Source organism: Quercus robur, chromosome 5, assembly GCF_932294415.1.
Source record: "Quercus robur chromosome 5, dhQueRobu3.1, whole genome shotgun sequence".
Classification (NCBI taxonomy): domain Eukaryota; kingdom Viridiplantae; phylum Streptophyta; class Magnoliopsida; order Fagales; family Fagaceae; genus Quercus; species Quercus robur.
In genome coordinates, this window is record NC_065538.1 from 77,711,205 (window position 1) to 77,724,274 (window position 13,070).

General features: G+C 34.9%; 1 protein-coding gene across 1 annotated transcript; it reads left to right on the forward strand.

The window, feature by feature from the left end:
- The first annotated feature begins 1,751 nt into the window (after window positions 1-1,751).
- Window positions 1,752-9,313, forward strand: LOC126728753 (cysteine-rich receptor-like protein kinase 10). The gene is made up of 8 exons (XM_050434538.1): window positions 1,752-2,130; window positions 6,311-6,378; window positions 6,509-6,527; window positions 6,953-7,074; window positions 7,873-8,083; window positions 8,201-8,438; window positions 8,519-8,669; window positions 8,768-9,313. Exons 1-8 carry the CDS (start codon window positions 1,752-1,754, stop codon window positions 9,050-9,052), a joined length of 1,473 nt encoding a protein of 490 aa, XP_050290495.1. The 3' UTR covers window positions 9,053-9,313.
- Window positions 9,314-13,070: the final 3,757 nt, after the last annotated feature.

Genomic DNA, 13,070 nt, shown 5'->3' on the forward strand with positions numbered 1-13,070 from the left:
ACTCAATAATGTTTTGTTAGCCAATTATGGCTGATTTTTTTTTTTCTTTAATGGAAAGTCTAAGTTTTCTTATAAAAATAAAAAAATAAAAATTCATGTGGCTTATTATTTTCGTTTTTTATAAAGTCATGATGAATAAATTTTCTTGTTATGTTTGTATGTTTAGTCATTTGCTTATTTAAACAGTAGCTAAATTTGATGCCAAATGTTTTACTCATAGCAGAATGCTACATATATTGCCAATTTAAGGTCAAGATGCTGAGTCCTTTAAAAAAAAAAAAAAAAAATTATACATATGTATTGCAAACTAAATTTTGGTATGATTAGAAGAATTTAGAAAGATATAATGCTCTCACAATGTTTTGAGTTTTTACTTGAATGTTGATTCAAAATCATAGTTTAGTCTTGTCCCTCAAACAAAAATTTCTAATTCTACCAGGCAAATGCTAATATATTTTGTGGTAGCTCTTGTTTAAATCTCACATTCCCCTCCCCGCAATTTACCTATCAAAAAAGAAAATAATATACAAGTAAATTTGTTATTCAAGAATCACCAATCATGACAAAAGAAGTCTTCGTTGACAAACTTTAATTTTCCATACAGTGTTTGAATAGTGCAAGGGTGAGTGGCTTTGCTTTATTCACTTATCACTTCAGCCCAATATCTAGTCCCTATCATCATTTTATTAATTCCACATTTTTATTAGATGGACCACACAACAACTAATCCTTAAAGAGACCGTAAGGTTCCCGCTAATATTTTTTTTTTTTTGGTAAATAAAAAAAAATGGGGGGATTTATGGTTATATTACATCCCGGGTAGGATGTCAGGCGAACTGGATTTATGGTTACTGCCTGTGCGGGATTTTAACCCTACTAAGGATACCCACCAACGGACTCCTGTGGGCAGCGAGACTCGAACCTAGGTGTGTTGCATGAAGTGTCCGAGCCTTACCCACTCAGCCAAGCCCCCGTTGGCGGTTCCCGCTAACATCTGCTACTTTGTTATTCACAAATCACAAATTGTGGAAAAAGAAGTTCCGGTTGATAGACTTTTAATTTTCCATTTCCGTATTACTTGAAAAATAAAAATGTTAGGACTACAATTATAACCACAATTTTTGCCACAATTTGATGACCGCAAGTTATGAGTCATGGGGCAATGATTAATAGCTTGGCATTCTTTCATTGGATCTCAGTATTATTGACAGAAAATTTCTAAGAAATAAAAGAATAAATATGTTTTATAAACAAATCATTTTCCATGTTCCTGACTCCTGAGACTTCTGAGTTTGAGCAGGCTGAGCACAAGACTGATCATATAAATAAGGGCATCCCGCATCCCTTCTTTCAGTGTCTCCATGTACCTAGTGCTCCTTTCCATACTCATCACCCTAAGCATTAGGGGTGAAGCAGCTGAATACCGCTACCATTTCTGTTCAAACCAAACCACTTTCTCCCCCAATAGCACCTACCAGTCTAACCTCAACAACCTCCTCTCTTTCCTTAACACAAATTCCACGCGTGAAGCCGGTTTCTACAACACCACCGTGGGTCAAACTCAAACCCCAGAGAACACAGTTTACGGCCTCTTCCTCTGCCGCGGTGACCTCGCCACCATTGAGTGCCAAGACTGCGTCTCAACATCAACCAAAGAGATTGTTCAGCTGTACTGCCCAGAAGAAAAAGAGGCCGTGATATGGTATGATGAATGCATGTTACGCTACTCAAATCGATCATTCTTCTCCATCATGGAAGACGAGCCGAGTAAGATTCTGTGGAACTTGTTGGATATAACAGAGCAGGATCGATTCATTCAGCTAGCGGAAAAAACATTGAGTGACCTGGTGCCGGGGGCGGCAGCAAATGCTTTGTCCGGTGCTAAAAGATTTGGTACCAAAGAAACCAAATTTACTGACTCGCAAACGCTATACAACCTTGTACAGTGCCTCCCTGACCTATCCAGCTTTGATTGCAATAGGTGTCTTCGGGAAGCCATAACAAACTTGTCCACAGCTTTTCGTGGAAAGAGAGGGGGTCGTGTTCTGAATCCTAGTTGTAACGTTAGGTATGAAGTTTTCGCGTTTTACCATGTACAAGCTGTTCCCGCACCAGGACCTGGGCCAAAAGGTACATCTCCTATCAAGATGATGTTTATTTGAAAATTTTATTTTTATTTATTATTATTATTTATTTATTGTTATTTAATTCATGAGGATAAAAATCTTACAAGTGTGTCCAATATACAGTGTAAAATATGTTGGGTACAATACGCTTTTTGTAAAGGTATACTCTTATTTAGTGTACGATGTAAGGTTTCCATTGCTATTGCTAGTACAATATAAACCTATTAATCACTGTCTTGTGTCTGCACAAAGACGCAAAAAGGTGGGCAAGAACAGAATAACTAGAGAGCAAATTGATCACTGTCTTATGTCTTGTGTTTGCTATTGTATTGTTTATGAAAAATGCTTTGAAAGCTGAATTGTTTGTAAGAATTGCTAGGCCTTGGGCTGGGCCCTTTTCGTTGATGTAACCACTAGGCATGGTGAAACCAGCCACGAAGGTTACTGCTGCTATGAGTGCGGCCACAAATGCGGATCCACTCTTCTCTTGAATTGATCGATGATGTCATCATCTTTGGGGTTTGTAATTTGTTGATTTGGGTTTGTGGGTTGTGAGTTTTGTTGATCTGGGTTTGTGGCGGATTGGTGCACTGATCTGTGGTAGATTTGTGGGTTTGTGGGTTGTGATTCCAAAGGGTGGGTTCAAGAGAATGGTGGGATTTGGAGGATAGTGGAGATTGGTGGGTTTCCTAGTTGGATTTGATTTTGTGCTTCAATGGATTGGTGGGTTTCCAACTTGGGGATTGGTGTTGATTTTGTGAACAAAGAAGATGCAGATCCTTTGATTTTAGTGGGTGTATGTTGGGTTCAAATTTCTGGATATGCAGATTTGTTTCTGGGTTTGATTTGTTGGTTTATGTTGATTTTTGGGTTTTGAATTTTGGTGGGTGTATGTTGATTTCTGGTTTTGATTGGTGTATGTTAATTATTGCTTTTTTATTTTTTTTTATATTTTTTTATATATATAGAGATTATTGCTTGATCTAAGTTTTGAATTTTGATTTGTTTGGTTATAAAGAAAGTGCTGGAAAAGCAAGGAAAAGAAAAGAAAATAAGAATTAATTTACTAAAAAAATGAAGAACATGAACAATAAAAACACAAAGAACATTCTTCAAAAAAAAATGAAAATAAAAGAAAAAAAATTCTATTTTAATTATTTAATTATTATTTAAATAATTAAATGTAGGGACACGATTATTTAACGGCCCAAGAATGACGTTGGGCTCGTACATAAAAGATCCCTCACAATATGATTTGTAGAGAATGGGCTTAAAAGGCTTGCCTTTGATCGCGGGGCAATGGCTCGGTCCTGATTTTAGGGGGGCTCATGTAGAAAGGGGTTCGGCCTGAACATCCAAGCCCTACAGCGTCGTAGCCTGAAGGGTTGGACTCCTCGGACTTTGTCCGAGGAGCATCAAGTTCTTCCCATTCTTCTCCCCTTTCTTCCCCCCTCTTTTCTCTTGGCTTTCGTTTCCTTTTATACTCGTATTTCTTCCTCTCTTTAGGGTCCACGTGTAAGCTTTACCTTCGGGGAAGAGGACTTGTCCTATCAGCCCATACCTCAAGTGGTTGGGAGTAAACGTAAAGGTTGAATAGCATGGTCAAGAATAGGGGCCTGTCAGGCACAGAGTTCTCTACTACAGTATTGGCAGTCTTTTCACTTATCTTATCCATGCATTAAACTCATCCTTGACAATAGGTCTCCTCAGATCAGGCCCTGGGCCTTGATATAGAGCGGGCCTGGGCCATGAATTTTCTGGCCCACATTAAATAATAACTAGAATTTTATTTTATTTTAAAATAATTAAAGAAGAGGAGAAAGAATAATGTGGCTTTTTTAAATATTAAAATGCTGATGTGGCATTATTTAAATGCTAAATTAAATTTTTTATTATTATTCTAATCGTCACGTAAGCATTCTGAGTGTCAACAATGCATTCTGTTAACCACGTAGGATATTTTCGTTAGAGAGATGACAATAGGGACCAAAACGGAACATGTTTTTCAAACTAGGGACTAAAAACGGTAAAACTAAAAAGTAGGGACTAAAGTGGGAATATGGTGAAAATGTAGGGACAAAAATAATATTTCCGCCTAAATCTTTTAAGGATATTTATAAATAAAACATTTAATGTTACATCATCTAAAATTTTTATTAATTTGGTAATTTGAAAATTTCACAGTTGGACTATATGTTCCAAATGTCATTAACAATCACATCAAATTTTGTGTTAATAAGATGTTATTTACCATTCGATATATAAACTAATCTTTTATATATAATTTTAAAATACAAAAACATCAATTTCAAACATTTTATAGATGAGATCGTTATTAGTCTTTGATCACTTTAAAATTTCTCAAACAAAGAGGATATTATAATAAAATGTAATTCAACAATCAAGTTTTCAAAATTTAAATCAAATATAACATTTAAAAAAACTCATAAAAATTTATTTGAATGCATTAAATTAAAACTCATAAAACATTTTTAAAAAACAAATCCTAACGTTACAAAACCTTCTCAAAGCATAACAATACAACAATTCAAGTTATAAGAAGTACAAAAACAATTCAAACATAGCAATACAACAATTAAAAATATAAACAGCGTAAATATTAAAAAATAAAAGTATAAATTTAAAGTTAGAAGGCCAAAAATATATATTTATTATCTTATAAAAAAACTTATAAAAATATTTTTTAATTATTTAAATATAAACGGGGCGGGTGCGGGAGAAAATGTTAATCCCCATCCCTACCTCATTTGTTATGCGGGGCGAGTAAAATCCTTCCATTAAGGGCTAGTGAGGCGGATACTTGCGGGTACGAATTTATATTGCCATCCCTAGCTCTTAGACCCAATGAAGTTAATTACGTATCATATCGGCCGGTATGGCCGGAATTTATTGTATCGGTACCTATGCTGATACAGAAACAAGGTAGTTTCGTTCCGGAAAATATACCGGCCTTACCGGGTAATTTCGGCTGTACTAGAGACTTATATCGGATTTCGGCCGGTAAATTCATACTATACCGGAAAAAGAAAAGTGTTTCTTTCTCACTCTCACCTTCCACCGACGATGTTCTCTACATTCTCAACCTCAAGTCAGGGCCGTGGACTGATTTTGGCTGCTGCTACTTCATCTTCATCTTCTCTCTCTCTCTCTCTCTCTCTCTCTCTCTCTCTCTCTCTCTCTCTCTCTCTCTCTCTCTCTCTCTCTCTCTCTCTCTCTCTCTCTCTCTCTCTCTCTCTCTCTCTCTCTCTCTCTCTCTCTCTCTCTCTCTCGATTTTTCAAACCTCTCAAATGATATTTAGCACGCCCAAGAAATAGACTTTACAGCTGGCATGTTTTAAAAACCCTTCAAATTGATATTTACTAATAGTTGTTACTTTACAGCTAGCATGTTTTGACTTTTGTTACCAAATGAATTGAAATTTTAAAAGCCCCATATGTTGGCAGATTGGTTCTTATTTTTAATAAAATATAATATTAATTTGATTGTTATTATTTTTTAATAAATGTATCTATTACTTTTTATTGGGCTTGGATTAGAGTTACAGGTTGAGAATTGAGTCATTGACAATATAGTTATATAACTTATATTTATGAGATTTAATCAATAAAACTTAAATTAATGAATATATATATATTTATTTATAACAGTAAATCCGAAACGGTACATTAGTATTGATCGGTATTCGAAATATATCATACCGCTGGCTAAACCGGTACAACTTTCGGTACGGTATTAACTTCCTTGCTTAGACTTCTTGCCGAATGTCCTCATTTATTTATTCTTAAGCTTTTCTTTTTTTCTTCTCTAGTTTGTACGACATGCACAAGACAATAGAAACATCCCCTTCAGAAATATGGCCTGACTTTTGCACATAAAAGCTAACTTCATTTACTTCTTGACAAACTTCTCTCACAAGCTCATCTAAGGAGCTTTGACAAAGAGTCTGGGCTGGACTTGTGGGTGTCGGCACCCAACAGTTTTTGTGGGTGTTTAATCATATTTTTAGTAGGCTAGTTTGACCAGCTAGACAAGAATGCTCTAAAAAGTAAAAACTCAAGTATACTAGCGAAGCCAATTTGGTCCTATGGTATCATGGGGCTTTAAGCATTTCTTATAACTGACTATTAACTATTCTCAATAAAACATGATATTGTTTTTGCAGGGAAAGGCAAAAGCTCAAAGGTAATAGCTATCGTAATTGCTGTTACAATTGCTTCCTCTGTTGTGCTAGTCATTCTGCTTTACTGTTTCCGAAGGAGGAGAGCAAGAATGAAGTCCAATGATATAAACGAAGAGAATTCTAAAAAATCTGATGGCCTCCTCAATTATCATGGTATGCAAGTGGAATCCTATCATTTAGGATGTATTTCAAGCCGCATGTGAGGGAGTGTTAAAAGCTATATAAATTAGAATGTGAAAAGTTAACGGATATCTTAAGAAAATTGTCTTATGAACTATTTTAAAAACAAATTATGGAAAAAAAAAAAAAAAAACTTTTTATAGAGCTTTTATATTTTTCATAAAAGTGATATTAAAATTTTGGGTAAACTAAATTGATACAACACTGAAAGGATATGGACTAAATTGACATAATTGAAATGTTATAAACCAAATTGAAATATGGTCTATTGGATAGAATACATAGTTTACCCTAAAACATTTTAAAAATTGTCCATTAACAAAACTTTTTTTTTTTTTGGATAAAGATTATATTGAATATGTACAAATGCTCACCTCAATCATATCTGCAAACAATGCTATTTGTAGTGTAATCTCTTACGTTTATTTATTTTTGGGTCTTTAGCTGCAAGTGAAATAACAACTGTAGAATCCTTGCAATTTGATTTTGGGACAATTGAAGTTGCAACAAACAAATTCTCAGATGACAACAAGATTGGTGAAGGTGGATTTGGTAAAGTTTACAAGGTACGTAGAATCAAAACTCATTTCTTGCGTTTTTTAGTACTCAAAATTAGCAAACATAGCAAATTTACTGCATGTAAATTTGAAAAAATTTCGAATTTGAAAAGCTTTCAAAATTGGGATTTTATAAATTCTGCGAAGGGAACTATTCTACAGCCAATCTAAGCATTGGACACATCGTCAAAATATACTCTAGAGTCTAAACCCCTTGGCGATCAACATTAATGTAGAAATAATTAATTGAAACAATTAATCACACAATATTGAAAATAATACAGATATAACACAGTTGTATACATATATCATCAATATATATATATATAGAAGTAATAAAAATATTTTGACATAGAAAACCGTTGGAAACACTACATAAAGGTTCTTTCTCGTGTTAAGTCGGCTAGGATTCTTTGTTATGTTGCTTGTGATTCCGAAGGATTCTTTGTCATGTTAAACTCCAAAACTGAGTAGAAAAAGAGCTTCCGAAAGTGTTTGGCATGTGCTAATTTGTTTTTACTTTTTGCTTTTTGTTTCAATATTTTTGCAAATAATTTAAATTTTTGTATTTTAGAAACAAGCTAGATTTTATATATTTTATCACACATTTAACAAAAATGTCATCAAAAGCTATATATTTTGATAAAGACTATACAAATAAGTTGCCCCAAACACATGAATCAAAATGTGCTTATAATATTTTTGTCATGCACGCCAAAGCCTCCAATTTAAGGGTAATCTAATACAATCCATACCAATTAACAACTAGGTCCTGAATTTTGATTGTTTGGAGGTTATTTTACTCAGGGTGCGCTACCTGAAGGGAAGGAAGTGGCAGTTAAAAGGTTCTCAATGAAGTCATCGCAAGGCTTAGAGGAATTCAAAAATGAGGTCTTACTTATTGCAAAACTTCAACACAATAATCTTGTGAGGCTATTGGGATGTAGCATAGAGGGAGAGGAAAAGTTACTTGTGTACGAGTTCATGCCCAACAAAAGCCTTGATAATTTTATTTTTGGTTTGTTTCTTCCTACATTCTATTTTTTAAGTCTGATAGTATTTTGGATTTCTTGTAGACTTCTACAATTCACATTTATACACTATTTTATAACTTAATGTTAATATTGAATTTTAGATTCAAAAAGGCGCTCACAACTTGATTGGAAGACTTACTATAACATAATTAGTGGGATTGCTAGAGGACTTCTATATCTTCATGAGGACTCCAGGCTTAAAATCATTCATAGAGACTTGAAGCCTAGCAATGTGTTGTTGGACCATAACATGGTTGCCAAAATATCGGATTTTGGAATGGCGAGGATCATTTCTGAAAACCAAAACATAGCTAACACCAAAAGAGTTGTAGGAACATAGTAAGCCATTTCTTCTTTTATTTCTCTTCTTCTTGGTTTTTTAAATAATAATAATAATAATGATGTTGGTATCCAAAAAGTGGGTACATGGCTCCAGAATATGCAATGGAAGGGCTATTCTCTGTTAAGTCCGATGTCTTCAGCTTTGGTGTAATCTTGCTTGAAATTATTAGCGGGAAAAGGAGTAGTGGCTTCTATCTCACTGAACATTCGCAGACACTCCTTGCATATGTATGTTAACTTTTGTCTGCTTGAATTAGAATTAGACATAAAATGGAAATGGAATAGCATATATGAAATATAACTCCATTTGCAATCTAAATTTGTAGGCATGGAGACTGTGGAATGAAGATAAAGTGATAGAGTTTGTGGACAACTTCTTGATGGAATCAGGTTCGACATCAGAAATTGTAAAGTGCATACATATCGGACTTTTGTGTGTTGAGGAAAATCCGCAAGACAGACCCACCATGTCGACTGTGGTAGTTATGTTGGCAAGTGAATCAATAGCTCTTCCTGAACCAAAGCACCCTGCATTTTCTGTGGCTAAATTCATGTCGACGGATGAAATCTCTATAAATGAGCTAAGTATTTCTACCATTGTACCAAAATGAACGCTTACAACTGTACAAGATTGCCGTTGGGTTTTGCATGATGGTGAACTTAATGTTGTACCCTTAATTTCTATAAAATAGGATAGGATACGTATTGGAATTTGGGAAGGAAGGTCCAGCTAATTGAGTAAATGATTGTACTGTACAAACTACAAAGTTATTAAATAATAATGTATTTTGTATAAAAATGTTTTTCAATTTTCAAATTGAAAAAGGAAATTTCAATTGTAATTAATAAAAAAAGTGATTTTTTGTGTTGAATTTTCTTTTGTAGCCTAAAAGGAAAAATTACATTTACTATTATTATTTTGATGTCGGTTTCTTTGTGGGCTGGGCTTCTCGATAGCGCATTTGATACGTAGATCGTTGATGAACTGAGAGACATTTGTGCAAAATAAACAAGAGAATTGGACATTTTGAGCCACTATTATTTTCCAGTCATATCTCATAGGTGGGCCTGCAGAATGAACTTGGCAGTCCAGAATTTGGATTCAATCAATTACTCATTGCTGTTACCCACAAGAAGAAGCAAATAGATCTCATAGGCTTAGCCATGTTGTAATGAAGCTTATAATTTGAGGCTCGTTAGCTAGCAAAACATATAGGGTTCCAGTCCAAACCTACTAGATATATAAGGAAAATCCGAAAGCACTTTTTTCAAGTCTTAGGGAGCTACTCTTGTGAGATCTGTGAGGTTATTGTACCTTCTAACTCTTTCAAGTATCTACCAAAGATCACACACATATTATTAGTACCGGTGGAGTAAAAGTTGCAACAAGCTTTAGCTATCAAGCGTACTGAAGATTAAGACGTGAACTAGAGGTTCATGTTGTAGTAAGTCCACATTAAAGAAGTCTAAGGGGTTAAGAGCTCAATTTGGTAACTGTAGTTAGATTTACTACAAATTAGCATTCTTGACTGTAAATCTCAATTTAATATAGTGGATTGTTCTCTTGGGATTGTTCCCCCTCAAGTTTTTACCTTGAAACTAGTTTTCCTTGGTCATCATATCTTGTGTTATTTAGATTTTCCCTATGTATGTTTTCTTGTGATGAATGATTAACCTAGATTTGAATAATTAACTAAAGTAAGAATTTGACTAAAAAATTAGGTTAAACATTGTGTTTTCCAAATGTCTAAAACTTACAGTAACCCTTAACAACTCTTGTGTGGGGACAAATATTGTCTAAGGATAACATTCAATTATGCCTCCAAGCCAATCAAAATTTCTGTTTTCCTATTGGATCATTTTGTTATTTCATTATATTACTTTTCTAAATTCCCAATGGCGAGTAGATATAGAAACTTAACTAGTAAAATGAAAAAGACAACTATTCATAGTTTTTTAATGTATATGCTAGGGCTGTCCACGGGTCGGTCCGGGTCGGGTTTGTGCCCAACCCGCAACCGACCTGATCAGATCGGGTGGAGAAATTCCAAACCCGCCGCCGACCGCGAAAAGCCACCGGTCGAGTCGGATCGGACTCGGGTGGGCGGCGGTCGGAGTTGATTTCGACCGAAATAAATTGTAACAAACACTAAAGAACCAAAATCAACAGAACAAAAATCAAACTTCAGTAGTTTGATTCCTGAAGAACAAAATCAACAGATCTACAAACTCAAAGAGAAGATCTACAAACCCAAAGAATAGATCCACACATCCAAAGAACAAAAACCCAAAGAACAGATCCACAAATCCACAGATAACCGAACCTAAGAGATGAAATAGAAAGATTGAATCTGAGAGATGGAGGCGAAGACGAGCTGGGACGTTGCGGGCGAAGAGCACAGATCAACGACGAAGAGGCAGAGATCGACGATGGAGAGGCATATATCGATGATGACGATCGGCGAAGGGTAAACATCGGCGGTTGGATCGGCGAAGGGTAAGAACTGAGAGTGAGAGGATGACTTTGGAAAGCAAGGACTGGAATGAGACTGGTTAACAAGCTTCAGACCTTTAAACCCATTGATATGGCGGTCGGGTCGGGTGGCTCGGGTATTGGAGGAAGAGACCCGCACCTGATCCGTCGGAATCGGTTTTGGAAAGTAAGGACCCGCCGCCGACCGCTGGAGGAGTCGGATCGGACGGCGAACAGTTCGGGTCCGGTCGGTTTGACCGGGTGGGTCGGATCTGCGGGTTGTTTGGACAGCCCTAGTATATGCGACATAAATTTTTATACTCAGGTGATGTAATAAGAAGTGGTCAATAAAAAGTCAAACGTTTTGCTTTTTTCTAATGTAAAACGATAAGTAAATGCTGAAACTTAATGGGTAAAATGAAAAGGCACAAATGTTCGGTGTTTTTAAATGTATACGTGGTATAAATTTATATAGTTAGGTGATGCAATAAGAAGTTGTTAACAAAAAGTAAAATGTTTCACTTTTATATATATATATTCTTCTTTTTGAAGGTCAATGTGTTCAAATATACACCCTAACCATTATGTGGCACTGCCACTGATGATGTTTTTTTTTGGAGGGCCATGATTCCATTGTGTTTGATGTTTTTTGCAACTAAAAGTCTATTTAAAAGCCAAGAGTATTGCAGCTTAATTGGCACTTCCTCTTCCACTTGTGCTTGAGGATGTAGGTAGGGCGAGGAGTGGGTAAAGGGTTCAAGTTGCGAAGTTACTAGCAAATTATAACTATCTAAAAAAAAAAGTCTATTTAAGAAAACAAAAATTTCCTAATAAGTAAAAAATTAAGGACAAATAGAGAAATAAAAGTCTAAGAGCCGTTTAAAAAATATTGGTCTTTTTAATTCTAAGTTAGTTCCTTACTCGTATATATGCATGTGTCATGTGTGTGCTTCCTTCATTTATCATTGTATTTTTTTTTTCCCTAAAACATTTGATGGGGTGATAGTAGATCCAAAGAAAATATATGTTTTATTTATAATCATTTTTTTTCTAAATCTTTCCAAATGGTTGATGATCACTCTTAGACTTTGTATGTTGAAAGAGAAATTATTGCAAAATTTAGAAAATAAATAATTTTTGACACTTAAAATAATGTCTAGGTCTATTTTGATAGAAAATTGATTTGAAATATATTGAGCAGCAATTATTTTGTGTTTTTTAAAACCAAATTGCAAATTGTATCCTCTAAGTTTAAACCATGTTGATTTTGTTCCTTAAATTTTAAAATTTTAGATTTTGGACCTTGACATCATATAGGATTTTGATTTAAGTCCTTCCATGCATACCCATTACCAAGGTAACTCAAAATCAAATCAGACCCAACCACTAAGCTAATTATCATGGTTTTGAATACCATTACGTTTTGGCTAAAATGGGCGAAAAATCTTGTATCAGTATGAAAACCAGAACAATAACCACTTTATTCCACCTTAGGTAAAATTCCTATCCATTCTGAATGTTTTGGTCAGTTTTGGCCAATAGTAACCAAAATTAAAGATTCTACCACTACCTTTATCTCTGTTAGGAATGACAACGGGCCGGGTTTTTTCATACCTGGACCCGACCTGCAAGCTAGATCTGGCCCGATTAGTAAACGGATTTTTTTTACAGGGCCCAGACCCACCCCGTTAGGCCCCTGTGGGCCCCATTTAGCCCTACCAAATTTGGGCCCAAGCAGCGGCCCAAATCATGGCCCAACCAAAAATAAATAAAATTGAAGCCCATTAAGATTTTTTTGCCTAAATTCAAGCCCATTCAAGCCATATAACGTGGCCCAAATGCCAAATCAGTCCAAATCATAGGTTAATCATAAATCACCTGTTAATTATAAACCTATAAATCAATAAATCATATCTAATATCATCAATCAATAAATCACCTGTTAATTATACATCCATAAATCAATAAATCATAACTAAGATTATAAATCAATAAATCACCTAGCTAAGATAACCATTTAATCATAAATCAACAAAATCATAGCTAAAATCACCTGCTAAACATAAAAATAAAATAAATCCAACAAGTACAAGAAATAAGTATTACAAGTCCAACGAGTCCAAGAAATTAAAAAGCTACAAAATAAATCCCACAAG